Source organism: Megachile rotundata, chromosome 6 (genome assembly GCF_050947335.1).
Source record: "Megachile rotundata isolate GNS110a chromosome 6, iyMegRotu1, whole genome shotgun sequence".
Classification (NCBI taxonomy): Eukaryota; Metazoa; Arthropoda; class Insecta; order Hymenoptera; family Megachilidae; genus Megachile; species Megachile rotundata.
This window is the reverse complement of record NC_134988.1, coordinates 13024888-13044928: the sequence shown is the minus strand read 5'-3', so window position 1 is coordinate 13044928 and position 20041 is coordinate 13024888. Positions and strand designations below refer to the sequence as shown.

The window sequence follows — 20041 nt, the reverse complement described above, 5'->3', positions numbered from 1 at the left end:
CATAAATTTCATAGGTTAAACAAATTCTTTTAAAAATTAAGACGATTTAAATTAATAATTTTTAATGGAGCCACTACAAAGTAAATGGAAGAATTTTCCTTGGTATCATTTATTTAAAAAAAAATCACAATGACGCAACAGTAGTAGACATAAAACAAATGCATGGTTACTATTAACATGTGCCATTATTCATTTTTACGTCAGGTGTATAAATTGCGTTTTCCTTTCATTGTGTAGTCAACGTGATAAGTTTTACACACCAAACGATAAGAAAACTGTTTCACATATAAAAAAATATATGCTTCGATAATCTCCTTTCGTTCGATAGATTTTGACGGTATTTTTCCTCTCACACTTTCTCTTTTTTTTCATTGATAAAATATATATAAAAATAATCTATGAATACAATCGTTTTGTAAAATATACTACCGTATTTCATTAAATACTCTTCTGGGTTTCGAGAGTCTCGTAGAAAAGGACCGTTTAGAAAAATGTTTGGTTCTCTCAATGATTTTTTTTTTTCGTCGACAGATCAATGAATAAAACGGCCTCGCGAGCAGAACTGAAAATCCATCATTGGACGAAGTAAATCTTATTTAAAAAATGTTCCTTCCTTTTTTTGTTCTATTTTCTAAGATTTCTCTCGTTCTCGCGAACTTGTCGCTCGACTAAAACGACGGTACAAAAGACGATACTCTATAGAAAAGATACACATATAAAACGAAAAACCATGAAATGTGAACCTTTGACAAAAGGTAATACCCCATCCAGAATTATTGCTAGAAACACTAACTATCAATTATATACATGTACTGTTAACGCGGTTACCGATCAGGATGGACGCGTGTTGCCGGTTGGAATACATGGTGAAATTAAAATAAATACGCGTAATCTTACGGGCAGTTTCGGGATCGACACTGCTCTTCATAAAACGCTAATGTGCTATCGGACAATATGTACAAGCTTGCCATTGAAAACATGGCAAATTCATTTCTAAAAACAAAAAGAAGCACGATCAACGAGAATCTTCGTTTCCTATTAAGCTTCTTCCGGATAATTTACAGTGATCGGTCACGGGGTCTAACTAAAACAATTATGATTAACGTTTATACGGCGAATGTTTTTGACGAACAAGTACACTAGAACCCCACGTATTTGTACATTTCGGAATTTATAAATAATTCGGACGTTCAGTAGTGACTGAATTTTACGTTTAACAATAATTTCCAGAGTCGAGCATCTTTTACTTTCTTTTGTATAATGTTAGAAAATATATAACTGACAGCAAGCTAAATGTGGACCCTCAGTACTGATATTTACGATGAGAATAAAATCATAGTCTTATGTTTTAAGAGCAACAAACTGTGCCCATGTCCTGTATAGTTAAATTGGATTACGCAAAGATTCAGTTTATTCTCTGCCATGTAGTAATATGCTTTAAAAATATCTCATTTGTATAATTATGATGCTCGACAATAGTTTTGATAATAAAAATTCGATAGTACGTTTGATAATTACTTAGATGTCTGCTTCCATTGCGATGTCCTTGAAATATGTTACGAAGGTTAACATTCTTAGTCATTTTTTTCTACATACATAACTCATTTGTCGTTCCCGCAATATTCATAAAAATATTTTTGATATTTTCAGTTTGATATAGGTTAGGTTTGATCGAGGTTAAAACAAAATTAGCCTAACCTAAACTTAGCTCATCATAACATACGAAAGCATAATTCAAGAGCATCGAAATCAGAGAACAAACTTCTAAATAATTATTGTTCGAATTATCGAATACTTGGTAAAATTTCATTTTACTAGAATGGAGTTCTATTGTACCGTCGTAGTTGAATACTAAATGACAATGCAATTGTACCCGTAATCATTTCAACGCTCAAGACATCACCACACTTTACCCTCAGGATTTTCTTAGTTTCTACACACGAATAACCTTGCTTGAAAGGGAGGAACGCGTGATTCTGTCGCGAAACGATGGAACGGATCCTTTGAAGTATAGGGATCGAATTAACATTCAAAGTCACCGTCTAAACTTCGTTATCGTTGCACAGTACAACCGAATCGTGCACCTCCTCGTGAGAGTTATCCTCGTATCAGCTATCCGGAACCTGCAGAAAAACATTCTTGTTTTAAGTATTTCATATTTAAAAATAACCGAGCCAACTTACCTTCCACTGCATCTGACTGCCGACATTGTAAAGTTCCTTCAAGGATTCAGCCAACTTACCAGAGCTTTCTAGCTCTTTGTATTTGCGATACAATTCGAGCGCAGCTCGAGCGTCTTCGGCTGAATCATGCGTCTCTGACTGAATCTTCTTCCCTAGAAAATGCCACGTCAGAAAACGCAGTGACACCATGCGATGGTGAGGTAAATGAAACAGCAGTACTGTGTCTACGATCTGTTCAGGTGGTACGACTAAGTTTATCACTCTGCAAAAATCAATTATTTATATTATAAGTAGGATATTAAAGATACAGTACTTTATAAGTATGGATTTATAAGTACTGAACCTCACCTAAAATCATTTTTTAGACCATGACCAACAAATATGATCCCATTATCGACCAAAAACCGCAGTTTCTGGTACGTTGACTTCAAGGTGGTTAAGTGTTTGCTGCTAAAGTTGGCGTCCAAATCGCCAGGCTGAATTCCACTGAATTTTGTTAGGTAGTCAACCACTTGTTCTTGGGTGCTTATGTAGTCGTCTATGAAGGGAGTACCTTCCAAGGGTCCTTGCCTATTTTAAAACACATTAACAACATTCTCTGGATTGAAGAAAATGAATTAATTAAAACATGAATCAATCAGTACATACCCTCGTATGCAAGTTATCCGAGCTACAGACATATGGCTCGGTTTTATGGTGGACATTTTTCCATCGCTCCGCAGCTCAGACTCCTCTTGATTCAACGTAACGAACTCCGCATCAATTCCTACCAGTTCCCCTGTAATAAAAGTTTCAGCAACTATCATATATATTTCACACTTCAATTAGCTTGTCGAGATGTCTTTCAGCGGCTGAGACCTTTTTTAGGCATTTCGTCGGACGTCAACGGTGTGAACGTGATACCCCTCGTCCCTCCGCTGCGAGCTATACATTTATCTTCCCCAAATACGTCGTAAGTAAGGGGACTGACGAAAGGGGCTGGCTCGGGTGCTGGTACAGCGGTATAATGAAGAACACAAGGGACTTTCCAGTCCAAATTGAACCAAACTGCTTCTTGCGGCGTCACGGCTGATATACTAAATTAAAAACATTCAGTGCATTTATTTATATAGGTATTAAATATGTGATTTATCAGCAGATAAAATTCACGTACCAGAAGTCGTTGAAAATATACCACTGCGATACTGCGCTGCCAGCAGATCGTTCGTGATAGCTTGGCCCAACTCTTAACAGCGCAACAATGTTCCTTCTGTCCTCGTTGTTTTTATCGTCGATGTAACAGACAACCGCACTAAGACTATACTGAATTTTGCTATTCTTAACCGAATGCTCCTCGGTGCTATCTGATCCTTCGGCGTCTCCGGTATCTGACCCCGCGATAACATGATTTTCAGCCTCGGAGTTCTGCTGAGTCACCTCGAAATCTTGATCTTTACCATCGCCTTGTCCATTTTCTACCACGACCTCGGTATGCTTGCTACTACTTTCACTGTAATCGCTCCTTGCACTGTTCATCTTCTCCACGCTTAATTCACCGTTACTGTTCAGGGAAATTTCAATGTTGTGAGGAATCCAGGAATGAGAGTAGTACAGGTGACTAGGCGGCGGTGTAGCCACGGGAGTCGAAGAGACCGTGGGTGGTGTGACCGGTGGTGTCGTTAAATTTTCTATTAGACAGAGAAAAGAACAAGTTTTGGGACATTGTTGAATTGAAATATGACGATGAATAGATCACAGTACCTGAATCTCTTCCAACGTGTCTGAATCTGCATCCAATCCGGGTGCAGTTGTTACCATATCGACAAGGCTTTACGGTTACAGGTACGGGACTCGTGGATGGGCTACTTTCCTTCCCGCTTAAAACTTTTTGGACCACTATATCCATCTGCGTTTGCCAAAACACTTTATCCTAAAAGGTAATTCAAGGTTAAAGAACGTGACGCTATTTTATGTTCTTGCGGTTTACAAGGTGCAGTCGTGAAACAATTTTGTAAACAATACTTTGATCTCTTAAATATATTTCATTGAATGACCGCTTCAAGTAAGACCGCATCTAACGCTACTTTGTATATTTGTGTTTGATGTACCTGCTGTGTGTCTAGGCCACAGTTCAGAGCCAGTATTTGAGGTAGTTTGGTTAATTGTCGAGATTGTAGAGTGGGTGTAAATTTCTGACAACTGTCACACCATGCAGGTGTAATTTTCTCGGGTCTTAAACTGCGGGCAAGAACACTCGTAAACGGAACCTCCTCTGCTATAAAGGGTAAAATTGATTCGTTTCAATCAGGAAAGACCAGTATGTATATGTAGTGCTTGAAGAATGGCTTACAAGGGTGCGTTAATTCTGGATAAACTAAGTTACACAGCAACATGATGGAATGTTTCGTAGCTTCTTGCCCACATTTGAGACAGCGATGTATGTGCATTTGTTCGGATCCAAATAGTCGACTGATCTCTGTCTCTTCGTCTCGTACTTCGTTTTCTTCTATAGACTTTTTGTTGTTCTTATCTATTCATGATAAATAGCTGTGTCAGTTTTTATCGAGTATCTACGGTTTTATGTTCAATCGTATAAGATTATGGAATAAAAGAAAAATAATACTCTTTACAGGGGTACACCATTGTTGCGGTAAGAAAAGGACTATGTTTCTTTGGATTTGTATCGGCAATGCGTCGGTTAAAATTTTTTAAAATGTCATTACTAAAATATTTTTCATAAATAATACTAAATGGATTTATAACAAAATTATAGATATACTTTGTAACAAATATTTTCTTAGATTCATGACTGATTTTTTTTAAATTAAAACATTGCCGATGCTCACGGAATTTGAACATAATATGCCATGCATTCGCGAAAAGCAATACTCCTTTCCTATAAAAAAAACACAAAAAAATCAGTTTACATAAAAAATACTTCAACAAACAAAGTCTATTAACAACCGCAAAATAATAATATACTTCTGTATATTAAACTATAAACTTCTCTCGATATTCATTGGATAAACAATCACATACAAAATGAAAAATAAACACAAAAAGTGCCCAATGAAAAGGTTACACATGAATTGTGTTTACCTTTCGATGTGATCCACATATATTTACCATCCCCTTCTTTCTTCCTCCTCTTTTTCCTTTCTTCGTCGTGACTCCTGTACCGAGACCCGATGTCCTGTAGGATACTCGGAAAGTCCTGTTCATTGTAGACAAATGGTGGACACTGAGAACCGCATTTAAGTCGAGCAGCTTCCTCCTCCTTTTGCTGTCTCTTCCTCGTCTCCAATATTTCGTAATGAATTTGATGCAGAATGAATCTATTCCAGCTCTGGAAGGAAATTTAGTTTGTTGGGGAATTTCTAACATTTTTACCACGAGGAATTTTTGACTTTTTAGCAGGTGGAAGATTTGATGGAGAATAGGATTATTTTTGTTTTTATTTAATATCAAGGATATAGAGGATATAGGTTATATGAATTTGGAAGGATAAGGAATGACAATATAGCAATACAACACACATACATTTTTCATTTATAAAATACACATTATACAACATAACATTTTACACATAATTAGCTGCATGTACACCTCACTCATTACTAACAATACAATCTTAAAATCACATAACCATTCAAGTTCACAAATACAAACGTATTCAACTTTGTTCATAAATCATTCTTACTCCTTTATTTTCAACTGGTATAAGTAAACATTTTCTCAATATTTTTACCGAGAGAAGTACAGCAAACTTTCTCTAACATTTCTCCAAACAAACTTGAGCACACAACCTTGCACAGCAGCAACTTTGCACACCATCTAGCACGCCTTTACCTGTATCAATCTGATCAAATTTGTCTTCCTCTTTGCTTCAGGATGCAGGTCGCTGAGTATGAGTCCCAACGCCGCTGCCTCCGGGACGGTTCTGAAGGCTCGAAGAAAATTAGCAGCCTGACAAGGCAATCCCCGGGATGTGTCCAGCATGTGGAACAGGAAACCTAATTCGCAGGAAAGGCAGAATTCTCTTTGGCACGAATGAGACAGCAACGCTATCCTCACAGACTCGCAATAGTAGAGCAACTGCAAAAAGACAAATGAGTATATGATCTTGAAAGAGTACTTTGAAGATTGTGTACTTACCTGTAACATGCCGTTGCAATAACTGTTGGGAAGTGTAGCTTCCAAGCCACAGAAGCTGGTGTGATTGTACTGATCAAAATCGAACTCATCGTAACCGAGACGTGAGTATTTCACCTCGATTTTACGGTAACGTTTAGGTATGGCCACAAAGGTGCCGTCATCGGTTTTAGATCGTGAGTCCCCCGCGAAAAGCTTTGCGACTACACCACGTCGTTTTTCCAAATTGTAAGGTATCTGTAAAAAAGGTATTATTTATTTTTCTTCAACTGCCGAATATTTGTCTTTTATTGAACCGAATCTTGGCGCGAATGGACATTACAATTCGATGCATAGCGCGTACCGTGAAAAAATAAATAATACCTATTGAAGACGCGTGGGACCGAGCCAATAAGTTAGGCTTAGTATGTCTTACAACCTTTATTTCACTCAAATACAACTTCGATTATTACATTTTTAGAGAAATATATTCTATATAGGCATTAGGTGTACTAAAACTATCCATTGAGCACAAATCATTAAACGAAATGCATCGATTACAAAAACGCATTATTTAACACGAAATTAAAGGCAGTATTTCCTTTCACGCTGGTTGAGATTCGACAATAATCTGTAATCAATTTTCGACGGATAAATCCACGACACTTTATTCGCAGTTTCACGAACACGGTTTAAATGCATAGTAAAAAAAAAAAATAAAAAAAAGAGAAGAGAAGAAAAGATATGCATGCATATTTCTCTTATAGTTTTAAATTCGAGACTTTTGATATTTGGAAGCCGAAGTCTCGAATTTAATAAAGATCTCAAAAATTTGCACCGCAATTTGTAATATATTTTCATTCTTCCTTGTACTTAAGGTAGGTTTCAAATTATAGTATCAGACTTATTTAACACGTTCAAACATGTAACTAAACTATACTGAAGATTATGAAATGCAGTTATGTACAACGTTGTTGGAGCACATTTATTACTTCTGCTAGAGCACAGGCACATGGTTGATCTGTGTTCATGAAGAGATAGTTGAAAAATTATTGCTTTCTGAAAGTATTGAGGCAAATACAACCACTGCATACTTACACAGCCATCATATGAAATCTTAAAAATAAAAGTCAACTGTAGTTTAATTCTGTTGTGATAATAGTGGCGAGCACGATAGGCTTCGCCATGACAAACATGCTTGATGTATCAGAATAATCTTTAAAAACTTGAATCAGTTAAAAATTAATAAATTTACAAACGTCTATATTGCGGCTACACACTCTTAACCTTCAGTAGTAACGAAATCAACCAAACGTATTCGTCTAAAATTTCCGATCACGTTCTTGGTGTAGTACTGTCACTTTTCTAAACACAGCACTAGTACAACAGTCACTGAAGATGTTCACTAAAGTTAAGAGAAAAACATTCAGTGTGTAGTATAGATTTTCATACATCGTAAAAGAAATCATTAGAATACTGTGGACTAGTTTATGAAAATATATCACGATCTCTTAAGTTGTTTATGGACTACAATGTTTATCACGAAACGTTATCAGTCTTAATCACATCGTATTTTGGCTTCCCTATGAAATTAAAAGCTCCAACCATATTGAACTTTATTCGTTACAATACATTACTCTGATTGCATCAACTGGTATGAGTATACTTCATCGTGAAAGCTATAATGAAATTAATAATAAAAATATACCTCTTAGGCAAAAAATATCTTCTGTATAGCTCACTCAATTGGTAACACACTATGTGTGCCAATGCGTATGAAATGTACGATTAAAATAGAACGTAACTGTACATTTCATACAAAATCGAAAAAAAAAATCAAGTTTTTCAAAAACGATTTCAGTAGTTCAAAGATAGATGAGGTTCACAACGGTTGGCAGTGACAATTCGTTGTGTTCCAACTAGTAATAAGGAATTTAAACATCAAGAACGACATAACCTATTTTACATAACCATAAAATAGGAATTACGGGAGACACTCGTACAAAGGAGAAACTGGAAGTTCGGATTTTAGGACAGTTTTAGGAGAGTTGGGGAAGTATATTGTAGAAGAGTGGGAGAATATTGTTTCCTCACTTGATTTCTGCGAAATGCCTGAGGATTTGGGGCATAACCTATTGTTCCTTGCATCTTCATTGTGCGCAGAATTTCAGGATCTATTGCTGGTGTTTTTCTGTAAAATCATTAGAATTTTTGTATTAAACATCTAGATATAGGGATGGTAATTAGGCGCTACTGTAGTCCATTTTTCAACAAATATTTACCTATACACTTTTCTCAGATACTCTTCTGGCCAATCACTTAATAATGGATGTCCAGTGTAAATAATTGGTATTGAACTGAATGGTGTAATATCATCATCAAATGGTATACATTGCAGTGATTCAACTGGATCTGCAAATTCTGTTGGCCTAGATAAATAAAGATAGGATCATATTTCTGTATTCTTTACATTAGATAGTTCTGATTCTTGAGCTTTATCTACTAACCGAGAAAATGTGTTGAACTGAGGCTCAGGTGTATTTGTAGACATAAGATGTATAGAACCTGCTGAATCTCCAAAACAAAGACACTGAGATGTAGAGGACACATCAAATGATAATATCATTGCACCACCAGTAGCAATCTATGAGCAAAAGAACATTTATGTACACCATGTATAAGAAAATTTTTTAGAAACATATTTTGGGTATAACATTTACCTGATACAAGCATGTCATTGATGGTTGGACATTAGCATAGATAGTATCAAGCAGTTGCATTTGTCCCAAGGGTGATACAACAGCTAAACGACTGGAATAACTGGGTAGGAACTTTAAAAGGAGAGGATACACTAGTGTTGTAACAGGACTTAATGCTCTCATTTGTCTCAAATCATATGCCATTAAGAACCGATCTACTGATAGACCCTGTCGGCTAAACCCATAAATGGAATTGGTTAGAAATAAAAATTTAAATGTAATGGTATTTCATGTTACATAGAAAAGTGAAAATATTGAAATCTCACCTGTTACTAAAACCACAGGTAACAAGGTAATTTCCCTGAACATCAAAATCACTTAGGGAACCACTATGGGTATCAAAAGTATGTTCTATTGATAATGTATTTGGATCCCTGAGATCAATTCTTCCTGCAGGATTACCAGCACATATAAGCCTACTATGCTGCCTCAAAATTGCACAACCATTTTCACCCACATGTACCTATAAGTACAGAAGAGGTACTGATATATGTTCAAACAGGAATATTATTTTATCACTATACAAAGAAACTTACTAAACCAGTTTCTTTTCCTCGAGTAAGATTAAAATCAATTATTTTTTCCTGATGTCCCCCCATAAGTAATCTGGTTGGTGAAATTTGAAGCATGCATTGCATATCCACCATATTTGGTGACCTGTAATATTATTTCTATTTATACACAATGTCCATTTATTTAATACCAGCAACATAATATTAACATACATATGCGTAAATATTGGTATGCCTCGTCGCAATTGGCATCTTAACAAACTTTGAGTTAGAACTAAAATTCCCTCATCCAATGGGTGAATATGTCGAACTTCTTGCGTAGCGTGTACTTGAAAAGATGTATACTTCTGTAAGCCAGCTCCATAATAAGATGTTACGTGACCCTATAAAGCATCATTTTTCATCCATGCATTTTCAATTTGATAATTCCAGATATGTATTTTATTAAAATATTTTCACAACATTATAAATTTATCGGATATATAAAATTATATAAGCATTAACAAAGCAATCTAAAGTAAATGATAAACAAGATTAGATTAAAGTCCTATAATAATAAATATCACAATACCCCTTGATTCCCCATCCACATAAGTTCCTCGACATTATCAAAAGTGGCAGTGGATACTCCGAACCTATCCCCCCCATCAGCAAGTAAAGTACGTGTCTCATGAAACTCAGCTCCCAGGAAATCTTCTCCAAATTGTTCAGCTGCAGGTAAATATTCATCGCCAAGAAAGACATAATCTGATTCTTCCCCTGTAATAAAAGATGCAGAAAATTGATATTGAAAAATCTTTCAGATATTGTTATCGATGAAATGTTTAAACGTAACTTGTGATAACATGTTGATACCAAATATAGGTTACTGATTATTAACGTCGGCAACCATTCTTATTGTTTACGAGAACTCTAGTGCTTGCGCTCGAACAAAGGGGACGAAATTTCACGTAGCAACGTCACAGCTGATTTAGATCCCGTATCTAACCCGTGAATTTTGCGTGGCCGTTCGTTGTTGGCGAACAGCTGATCGGAACTAAAACATCGGGCTTCGAAAACAACGGAAAGAGAGGGAGTAGCCAATAACAGTCGGTCGGATTGCCGGGCAAGAATTAATGAGACAAAAGATATCGTGATACTAACGGGTAGTAGGACACCAGATCGCGCACCATGATTCAGGCAACGAGTGTCACGAAACGGTTTTCGCGCCTTTCCATGCCTTCAAATCTTCCGTTGAAGAGATTGCAATTTAATGCGACGAGATACCTTATGCCTTCAGAAGAAAGAAGAAACGTTAAATAAAGATACGGGAAATACTTACAAAGCCGTTCTTGTTCGTCACCAACGCTCTCAGCCGTGGCCTCTACGGACGGGTCGTAGTGGCCCAAAACCGGGTAGTCCATAATCCCGTTTTCAGGCCGTTCGTTTCCCAAGCATCGAATCGCTTTTCTATCGAAGACGGTCGTGCAATTCCCGTTTGGATGATCGTTATTTTCTCATAGCACAATTTTCATCACGCACGTACACGCACACACGTACCTCAGTGTCGCCTTGGCAACTGTGCAACAAGCAAAACACTTCCCCACGAATATTCACCTTTTTCACGTTACCGTAAGACCTTCCGGATTAAAATTCGTGGACGATGTAACACATACTACACTGTTTTAACGCGATATATGAAGTGAGACCTTTATCGAGATAGCTTTAATTCATGATTCCACTTTTCTGCGCGTTTCTCCCGTGTAAGGTTGTATGGCGGCCTTGAAGGTGGCGACACCTGTTACTTCGCGCGTTAAGCTGTAATGCTACCAATAGCAAGGACGTGAAAATCGCTATGCTAGTGTAAGCATCGTTGGATGTACAGGTTTGATGACTCTCGTGGTGGGAGTAATCCCCTAGTGGTGTGGATTAATGACCTCATGCGGCGAAATTGAGAAACTCCGAACCAAATTGACTATTCTTCTCTCTCTCTTGTGCTGTTTCATGGAGAGACGACAATCGTTCAAAGGTTTTGGAGGGAAGCAGCAGTAATTTCTTGTGTTCTACTTTAAAATATTCTTTATACAAAGGTGCAGGTTGATTCTATTTCATCTCTTTTTACATACTTTTTTAATTCTAAAGCAATATACTAAATTAAAAAGTAACGTTATTCTATTCTTAAAATATTGAATGTTCTAGGTCTATCTTGCTTTAAATATCGAGTCAGTGAATATGGCAGATATTTTTAAAAATTCTATTTTATAGTTTACAATATTTTTAATGTTTTTATTGCACCTTTAAGAATACACATTCTAAGAATACTGTCGCGTGAAATAACGAGGTAGAGATTGAAAGAATTTATTTATTGGACATCAATATATATACATATATATTTCGCAAGTTATAATTAACGTTGTACATATCACATAATATACGATATGATCACAGAAGTGTTAAAGTGTTCGCTGTTTAAAATGGTGTGGTAACTTTTATGAAAATACGCTCCAATGGATTTATAACTCTTCCGAAAATACACTCGTTTATCAATACTTTCGCACGATCGTTATGCTGCATTATATACTATGGAAGAAACATGGAAAAGCAAGGATGTGCAAGCGTTGTTGTGTTTGCTGCCGCAAATCTCACAGGTATCTAGTGACAAATAGTTTCTACGGACGTTTTACCTAAAACAGACAAAAATTACACCGCCATATTGATTAATCTTTGCAAATATGCCTCCATCTTTTTTTTATGAAATAGGAAAGAATTTTAATAATTTTTATATTAGAATATTGGACATATTTTTATATAACATAAATATATTTATGATTTTGTAATTATCCCTCAATTATTTATTTCTTAAATTTTAATTATTATTTTATATTCTTTTTTAATTTTCTACTTTATTTTATTAGGCGTTTTTTACATTAAATATGTGCTTTCTCATACTAATTTTAATTATTATACTTTCAGGTATGTGGTCTCACGATATTCAAATTAATATAAAAACATTAACAAATAAAAATTACCTTATACGGAGAATAGGAATCGGTAAAATCATGGATGCTGTTAAAACGTAGTACAGCCTCATTAATAACAGGAAAACTTTTAGACGGTTCTTTGTTAAGGTTAAGTGTCTAGTAAGTTGTCAGAGTTGTAAAATACGAACTGGAAGTAACAATGATTGTATGGAAGTCCTGTTGAATGGGCTCACGAAATAGTAAGATTGTTTTAGAAGATCGTGAACGTGATCGTTGTGCGATGCGTAAGACCTAATAAACAATTTCTGAGGTGTATTATTTTTTATAACAAGCTTTATAGCGAAAGCGGGTGATTTAAAAATTTCAAATGATTACTTACCAGTTGGTCGAAGACGGTTACCCTGTTAGTGCTAATGCGAATTAATTTTCAAACAATTCGATTGATTGACCTTACTGAAATGAGTACAAATTGCATATAGTCTGTTAGGCTATTTCGATTATAGTTTGTAGTTGTTATAAAAATTGTTTATAATTCTTTGTACATGAAATGTATCAAATTTAGAATGTTTTTAACTTAACACTTTTAACAATGAGTGTTGTAACAATGAATTTTTTAACAAGTAAACGTTTTAAACTTTTTAAATGCGGAATACTTTAAACTTGAAGTAAATATAGAATGCTTCAAACTTACTCAAACATAGAATAAACGTATAATATTTTTAGTTTGAAATTCTATAAACTTGATACATTTCATCCATGAAATATTGAAAACCTGAAATGCTAAAAACTTGAAGCGTCCTAAACTCGAAATGCTGTAAGCTCTAAGCTTCTAAAGCTTACTAGGAACATTTGGAGCTAAGAAGATTCAAACTTGATCCTCCTGGCAACCCCGTGATTTGTCGAGCCTGAAGATAACTAAAGTTCTAGCACAATCAGCGTTACCTTAATGTCGTCGAATCAGCCGTGTACGATGATGAAGTGCGCCAATAAGAAAACCGCTTTCCTCGTCGGATTCAGCCGATTGCCGACGTAATATCCGATTGTTCGGGGTGCCACTAATCGAGACAGAGGTTTGCTTAAAGGGTTGCGTTGGGAACGATGATCGGCGAATAAGTGGCGGTGGTTTCGCACCTACGGTTCGATTCACAGCTGTTTTACGTGCGTTGCTCGTACAAAACGATCATGCTGATCTAATTATATGCTACCTAATAGACGTAAAGCGGATCGATGCATGCCTTGTATTTCGAAAGACCTCTGACTCCTCATTGGTTGCCTTGGAATGAACCGCCTCTGAACGGGAAGCTCGACCGTGGACGTTTTCCTTGAGCTGGCACTACCTGCCTTAGACGAGTCCTTATGCGTTTTTTTAAAAATATATGCACATGTTCGTATACTCGTGTCGTTGTTTTGTGGCATAGAATGTTTTTGTTTTATTTTTATAGTCAATCTGTGTAACGTTTTCGATATGTTCTGTTGTGGTGATTATGTTTCTGGCTGATAAGGGGTTGTTGTTGTACTGTTTAATGTAACATGTGGGCTCTACTTCTAGAAGTGTCTTTTTTGTGTGGTTTAGTTATATTGCGAAACGATAGTTTCGGTTTTCTTAACTGTAAGTATGAAAATGTAAGCTGTTAAATTGGGCGTTGTTAATGTGCGCATCGGTGTGTGAACTTTTTGCTGATTTGTTGGTAGATGACAGTTTGTGTTATATACAGGGTGGTGTATTTGGGTGAGATTTGGTAACTTAGGAATTTAGGGATTTAGAGATTTCTGAATTTATAGGTGTAACGATTTGGAGGTTTAGGAATTTAGGGATTTAGAAATTTAGGAATTTAGGGATTGGAGAATTTGGAGATTAGGAGATTTAGGCACTTCTGAATTTATAGATGTAGTATATAGGACTTTAGAAATTTGGAAATTTTTGAGCTTTCAGATTTGAGGACTTTTGAATTCGCAGACAAAGGCATTTGAGGATTCAGAAATTTGTAGAACTGAGATTTAAAAATTTAGGGACTTGCAGGAATAGGGAAACTTAGTACAAACTTAACAATTCCACAATTAAAAAATAATAAAACTTCAGAATAAAATTTAAAAATATGGAAATTCAGAAATCCATAAATTGAAGAACAAGAAACTCAAATCACATGAACTAAAAAATCCCCCCACTGTCCCAACGAACATCCATCGAAAAAAATATTTATTCGCAACAAACAAATATAAAAAATCTCGTGTACATCAAAAAATGAATAGTTTCCGCTGAAATACCTTGTCTCTAGCGAAACGTATTCTCAACACTTCAACGAGAGCAGCGATCGCTGAAATGAGAAGCATCGTCACAAGAATGTGTCCAGCCACAGGGACCGATTTCATTCGATGATCTTTCACACTTTCCTCCGCGTTCTCCGACAAATTTTCATCGACAATTTCCTTCTCGATCTTCTGATTCTCCAGCTCTTCCGTTTCCTCTTGTCCCTTATTATCCTTCGGATCATCGGCCATAAAAGCTGGAGTATAGGTACAGTTTCTGTCGCAGTCGCAATGGAAAACGGACATCAAACGATCTTCGTACTGCAACTTTGGACAACGTTTCAGTCTCCTATGATCGAACAGGTTCACTTTCGGTTGGATACTCGTAACATTCTCCGGTGTTTCGATCACTTCGTTTTCACCGACAGTCTGGTTTCGGCCGTAATTCGTGTTCAACAGCAAACGCAGCGGCAGAGACAGTAGCACACCGAAGATCGTTAGAATCACAAGAATGCTGACATTGATGCCCAACGATATTCGTTTCTCTGACATCTTGAAGGGTTATCTCGACGAATTATCTCTCTGTTCACAGCACGTTTCTTCCGGATACGCGTTGCATCCCGTACCACCCAGTCTCTCGATTCTTCATATTGAATCCCTCGATCCTTTGTCAGTTGTTTACATGATTATTGCTCGAGCACTGATAGTGTAAGAAGTTTTCAATTGTCGGTTAAACAATGAGATTAGCCACGATATATCCCTCCCTCTCTTTCGCTCGAACGCAACTGTTGCGCATCCTGTTGTGACTGCAGATCCGAGTGAACCTGGATGTAGGCTGATATTGATTTCCAGGTAGAGCCACCACGTACGCGCAAGTCTCACCACTTCTGACGAGGAAACTACACTTGGCGGTAATTAGTCGTCGTTTAAATTGAGCTCGACTTAAAACAATTAACGCCTACTACCCTTGTCTTCGATTCAAGGTAATTGCCTGTTCAAGGCAATCTTCAGGAATCGATTTTCTTCAAAGGGGTATTGGTTCAGTCTGTTTGATTTTACTAAAATCTGAGGGTATTTGTCGAAAGTTTACGACTTCATTTATTGACATTGAAGAAAAGGTTTATAAATTGCAATTTCATAATTTAATCTGAGTACTTGAGGACTTAGAAAGGTAAATTGAAAAAACTTGGAAAATTTGTATATTTTCAAATGTAGTTTATTCTGTTATGTAAAGATGGTATAAAAAAGAGAAGGAGTTAGGTAGAAGAGAAACGAGTTCAAGTGCAAAGATTTCATTTATTAACATTGAAGAAAAGGTTTATAAATTGCAATTTTCTAATTTAATCTCAGTACTTGAGGACTTAGAAAGGTAAATTGAAAAAACTGGGAAAATTTGTATATTTTCAAAAGTAGTTTATTCTGTCATGTAAAGATGGTATAAAAAGAGAAGGAGTTAGGTAGAAGAGAAACGAGTTCAAGTGCAAAGGGTTAAGGTTACAATCAGTATCTATTCATGCGGTTGCACGAATATTTGGTTCGTGTTGGTTCTCCCTTATCCTTGGCAGGGTTAAACAACGCATATATCTCCATAAAATACAGTCTTTAGACGAAACGTGCAGGCGTTCGTGCGCAAGTCCGAAAGCGGCTGAGCAGTCGATTCATCGTGATACAAACGGTTTCGCATGGCGGAGAGGAAGCGGTAGCTGGCGGCAAAAGGGTGCAAGGGAACGCTTTGAAATGGGCAAGTTCTCTAGCGCGTGCATACATAAATAATATTAGACAATATCGAATTAAAATTCGCATCTTTCTGCGAGCAACAATGGGCCGTGGTGCCCCAACAAAGGAAATGCCCGCCGCAGTGGCGGCGGTGGCGGTGGCGGTCAGTGTGGCTGTGGTAGCCACATCGGCGGCGGCATTTATAAAAGTAATAAAACAGTCGAACAACAACCGTGTGTAGCGAGAGTAGCACCGGGAGAGAAGGAAAGGTAGAGGAAGGTGGAAAGGGCCCTGGCGGGATACTCCGGGAAGGTGAAAAGAGGAGGGCGAAAGGAGCCAGAGAGAAAAAAGAAAACGGAGCAAAAGAGAGAGAGACGAAGCACCAAGAACAGCGACCCGACCCGATCGACCGGTAGCCCAGCCAGAGCACGTATATCTTGCTCTGCTACACCGCACGCTGATTCTTCGAGGTTCTCATTGATGAATTCGTTCGCTCTTCCGCTCGATTCACCCTCGACCTCCTCCCTTTTTACCCAGCGATAATAAATGATTACCTTATTGATCGATCACCGTTCGTACCGATCTAACGATCGCGCCTAAGATTCTCGGCAACGCGATCAGATAACGCCCGGTAATATCGAGTAGGTGGTTCGAAAGGATGCATTAGAGGGCTGGATTCCTTAATCGCCGCAATTATTAATTCATCGGCCGGCAAAAGTTTATTTCCCCGGTGAAACCAGTCCCGGCGATATCGAACTCCATGGAAATCCGTTTGGCGTATATCGCGAGCGTTAATTTAATCTTAATACCAGTTCCGTTCCGTGGTGGATGCGCGATGGATAGGGAAACCAGTTCTTCGAAAGAGGCATAATGAGATTAGCCGGCGGGCAAACATCGAAAAACGATGTCGAACAAGAGGATACGTATCGTTGAACGCAGGCGCAGGTGCATTCAGGTTGATCGTTTGAACGGGTTCGCAGCGAAACACGCGCTGAAGAGGTTGAGAGCCAGGGTATGTAGAGCAGATGCTGGGCAATGGTGGCGGGGTGCGTGATTTTTCACCGCCGACAGCTCCTCCTTCGAGAACCGCGCATTCCACCTCCTTCCTTCTGCTTCTCTCGCTTCTTCGCCAATCGGTCCCCTTCATCCTTCACTTTTCGTTCGCATCCAACTGCGACCCGTCTCTTCTTCTTCTTCCTCCTCTTTGCTTCTCTTCGTTGCTTCCTCGGTGGCGAACATCGCCAACGTATGCCGCGGACACGCCACTGGACACCAGTTGCACGATCTTAGATTTGCTGATCTCGCATCCTGAGTACAGTCGCATGCAATGTAGGCTTCAGGTAGAGGGAGGATTTCATCAGTTACTTTTGGCTTTTAGGAGATTAGGTTGCGAGAGATTGAGGAGATTAGGGAGAGATTGGGGAGGGATTATGCCTAAGGAGAAGGTGGACCTTGAAAACATTTTAGACTTAGGGAGATTAGAAGACTATGTAATGTTCATATCATCCCTAAACTCAGACCTCTGCATCCACAAAGCTCCAAATTCTTGAATTTCAAAATTCCTAAGTTTTCAAACTCTTAAATTCTGCAATTCCTATATTGAAAAATTTCTAAACCCCTAAAAAATTAAGTATCTACATCCCTAAATTTGTACATGCCTAAATTTCTAAATTCCTAAATCCACAAACCCCAAATCTGCAAATTACCAACTTCCTAAACATCCTAATCCCATAATCTCCAAATCTCCAGAGTCCACAAATCAACCCCCCAAGTTTCTAATTTAGAAAGAGTGATAACTATTCCCTGAAGTGATTAAGGAAATCCACGTTGCCCTGGAGTGTACGCACGGGGATGCAGTGGTTCAGGAAGGGCAGGGGCCTGTGCTCGCGTGTGCAGCATTGCAGCTTGCACATGCACGCACGCGATACACAAAGGACCGGACGGTGCTCGTGACCGTTCCGAGAAATGATTTTCAATAATCGACCTGCAGTAGAAATGCAAAGGTGGAATGGTATTAGCGGAGAGGCTGAGGTTTCGTGTCGCCCTGTCTTGGTAATTCTGATTGATTCCGTGCCGGTGTATCTCGCGATTATCGCGTGCAACGCGCCGTGTTGCACCTTTTCGGGGAATGGGTGGATCGTTGTGTGGTTATGGTTACATCACCGGCTACGGAAATCGGTATCTTATCGATGGTTCTACACTTTTTCGTTGGGTATTAGTGTTTGCGTATTTGTGTTTCTTATGTAAACCTTGGAGTGTATATACTATTAGATGAATACTTAATATTTCATTTTTTAAGTCTTACATTAATATTAATGTTATTTGTTTGATATTATTTTAAATTTGTCTTCTGAAGTCTTGCAAGAATATTATATTTGTATCTTATATTTTATGTCTCATGTTTTATAGTATTTTACATCTGTACTACAAATATTAGTTATAAATGTTGTAACATTCTGATGAATCACTTAATTAAGTCTTCATTGCGTCTCACAATGTTTTCAAAGTATAACGCAGGTACCTTTATTAGTTTAAATAAAGAAAAAGTTAATCAATATACATAACGAATTTACGTGGTTTAATTACAATTGACCTGTAATGCAATACAAGTTAGGTTACAGAATCAGGTTTTAAGATTTCGTCATGTACTTCAATTTCGTCAAAGATTGAATGGCATAAGGTTTAAAACACTTCGTATTGAAGGATTAATAACCCGTTGACATAATAGTATCAGTAACGTGATCTGTGAAAGCCTAGTCACTTACGTATCCATAGTGTGCTTGTTACCGCTGGAAAATGTCAGGCAACTTTCTCAGAAAAGTGTTCCAGTTGTACCTCGGTTCCAGTCGATTTCCTCGAACAAGGAACTCTTTCTGCAACGTCCTGTAGGGCATGTTTATAAGATATTCATAGGTGTTGCATAACTAGGAAACTGCTCCAGATTTCTTATAATTCTTTATTTATCTGCCCTCACCTCTGTCGTTTTATGTGTATTTTAGACTTACATAAAATCATGGGTCACTGAGACAGTTTTTATTTTTTTACGGTAAACTTGCTTTTAATAATAAGATATGAATACTTCTAATATTTATGTATATGTTAGTTCAAAAACAGTTTAAACGTAGCATTTTATGTGTTGAAGAAAATCATTATTTTTTGAAACTGATGGGCAGCCATTTTGTGCTGTGGACATTATTGAAGAATGTAAAGAATTATTTTAATTAAATTTTGAGTTACAAGTTCATAACCTATGAGTGTCATTTTGTGCTCTTTTTATGAGTGTTGAGAAAGATCTTCGTTGAATATAACTGACCGTCGGCCATTTTGTGTTATGAACATTGGTGAAGAGCGTGCGTAGCCATTTTAAGAAAGTTTGATATTTTAAACCGATGTGTTATAAGTGTCACATTGCATGTTCTTTATGTCAGCAAATCCTGTTAGACTTTCTATAAATTAATTTGGATCATCATTTTCTATAACTGACTGTCAGCCATTTTGCATTATGAAGATGAGTGATTATTTTGAACTATTAAGATGAGTGAGCCAGTTATTAA

At 37.4% G+C, this 20041-nt stretch overlaps 2 protein-coding genes across 12 annotated transcripts; both read right to left on the bottom strand.

Moving 5' to 3' along the window:
- Nucleotides 1–93: 93 nt before the first annotated feature.
- Nucleotides 94–11367, bottom strand: PAN2 (PAN2-PAN3 deadenylation complex catalytic subunit PAN2). 6 transcript variants are annotated; one of them, XR_013038493.1, is made up of 22 exons: nt 10886–11367; nt 10136–10323; nt 9778–9947; nt 9589–9709; nt 9319–9515; nt 9014–9227; nt 8801–8937; nt 8576–8722; nt 8388–8484; nt 6318–6551; nt 6012–6257; nt 5262–5508; nt 4513–4692; nt 4271–4437; nt 3924–4092; nt 3337–3850; nt 3042–3259; nt 2832–2961; nt 2532–2753; nt 2184–2445; nt 1874–2123; nt 94–1084 (listed from the first exon to the last, which is right to left on the bottom strand). XR_013038493.1 is itself a non-coding variant. In XM_076532809.1 (22 exons), the coding sequence occupies exons 3-22, from the start codon at nt 10154–10156 to the stop codon at nt 2109–2111; spliced, it is 3708 nt and encodes a 1235-aa protein (XP_076388924.1). In that variant the 5' UTR covers nt 10157–10323; nt 10400–10600; nt 10708–10861; the 3' UTR covers nt 94–2108. The 6 variants fall into 6 exon arrangements, 5 of the variants coding, with proteins under 5 accessions (XP_076388924.1, XP_076388923.1, XP_076388922.1 ...); XM_076532809.1 differs by lacking the exon at nt 10886–11367 and adding exons at nt 10400–10600; nt 10708–10861 and having other exon boundaries at nt 94–2123; XM_076532808.1 differs by lacking the exon at nt 10886–11367 and adding exons at nt 10400–10613; nt 10708–10860 and having other exon boundaries at nt 94–2123.
- Nucleotides 11368–11891: 524 nt separating this feature from the next.
- Nucleotides 11892–15575, bottom strand: LOC100879188 (uncharacterized). Of its 6 annotated transcripts, none has more exons than XM_076532810.1 (6): nt 14790–15575; nt 13730–13877; nt 13467–13655; nt 12904–12977; nt 12573–12829; nt 11892–12227 (listed from the first exon to the last, which is right to left on the bottom strand). In XM_076532810.1, the coding sequence occupies exons 1-3, from the start codon at nt 15321–15323 to the stop codon at nt 13468–13470; spliced, it is 870 nt and encodes a 289-aa protein (XP_076388925.1). In that variant the 5' UTR covers nt 15324–15575; the 3' UTR covers nt 11892–12227; nt 12573–12829; nt 12904–12977; nt 13467. The 6 variants fall into 6 exon arrangements, with proteins under 6 accessions (XP_076388925.1, XP_003704433.1, XP_076388926.1 ...); XM_003704385.3 differs by having other exon boundaries at nt 12573–12815; XM_076532811.1 differs by having other exon boundaries at nt 12713–12815.
- Between the last annotated feature and the right edge of the window lie 4466 nt (nt 15576–20041).

Bases quoted from the DNA above. Each gene is read 5' to 3' on its own strand.
- LOC100879188 (XM_076532810.1), bottom strand. From the start codon at position 15,323: ATGTCAGAGAAACGAATATCGTTGGGCATCAATGTCAGCATTCTTGTG. The intron at 13,878-14,789 runs GTATTTCAGCGG...AAAACGCATAAG, and splicing joins TACGTTTCGCTAGAGACAAG to GACTCGTCTAAGGCAGGTAG. The intron at 13,656-13,729 runs GTAGCATATAAT...ATCGAACCGTAG, and splicing joins ATCCGCTTTACGTCTATTAG to GTGCGAAACCACCGCCACTT.
- PAN2 (XM_076532807.1), bottom strand. From the start codon at position 10,967: ATGGACTACCCGGTTTTGGGCCACTACGACCCGTCCGTAGAGGCCACG. The intron at 9,228-9,318 runs GTGAGATTTCAA...TTATGGGTTTAG, and splicing joins ACCTGTGGTTTTAGTAACAG to CCGACAGGGTCTATCAGTAG. The intron at 4,693-5,261 runs GTAAACACAATT...TATCATGAATAG, and splicing joins TATGTGGATCACATCGAAAG to ATAAGAACAACAAAAAGTCT.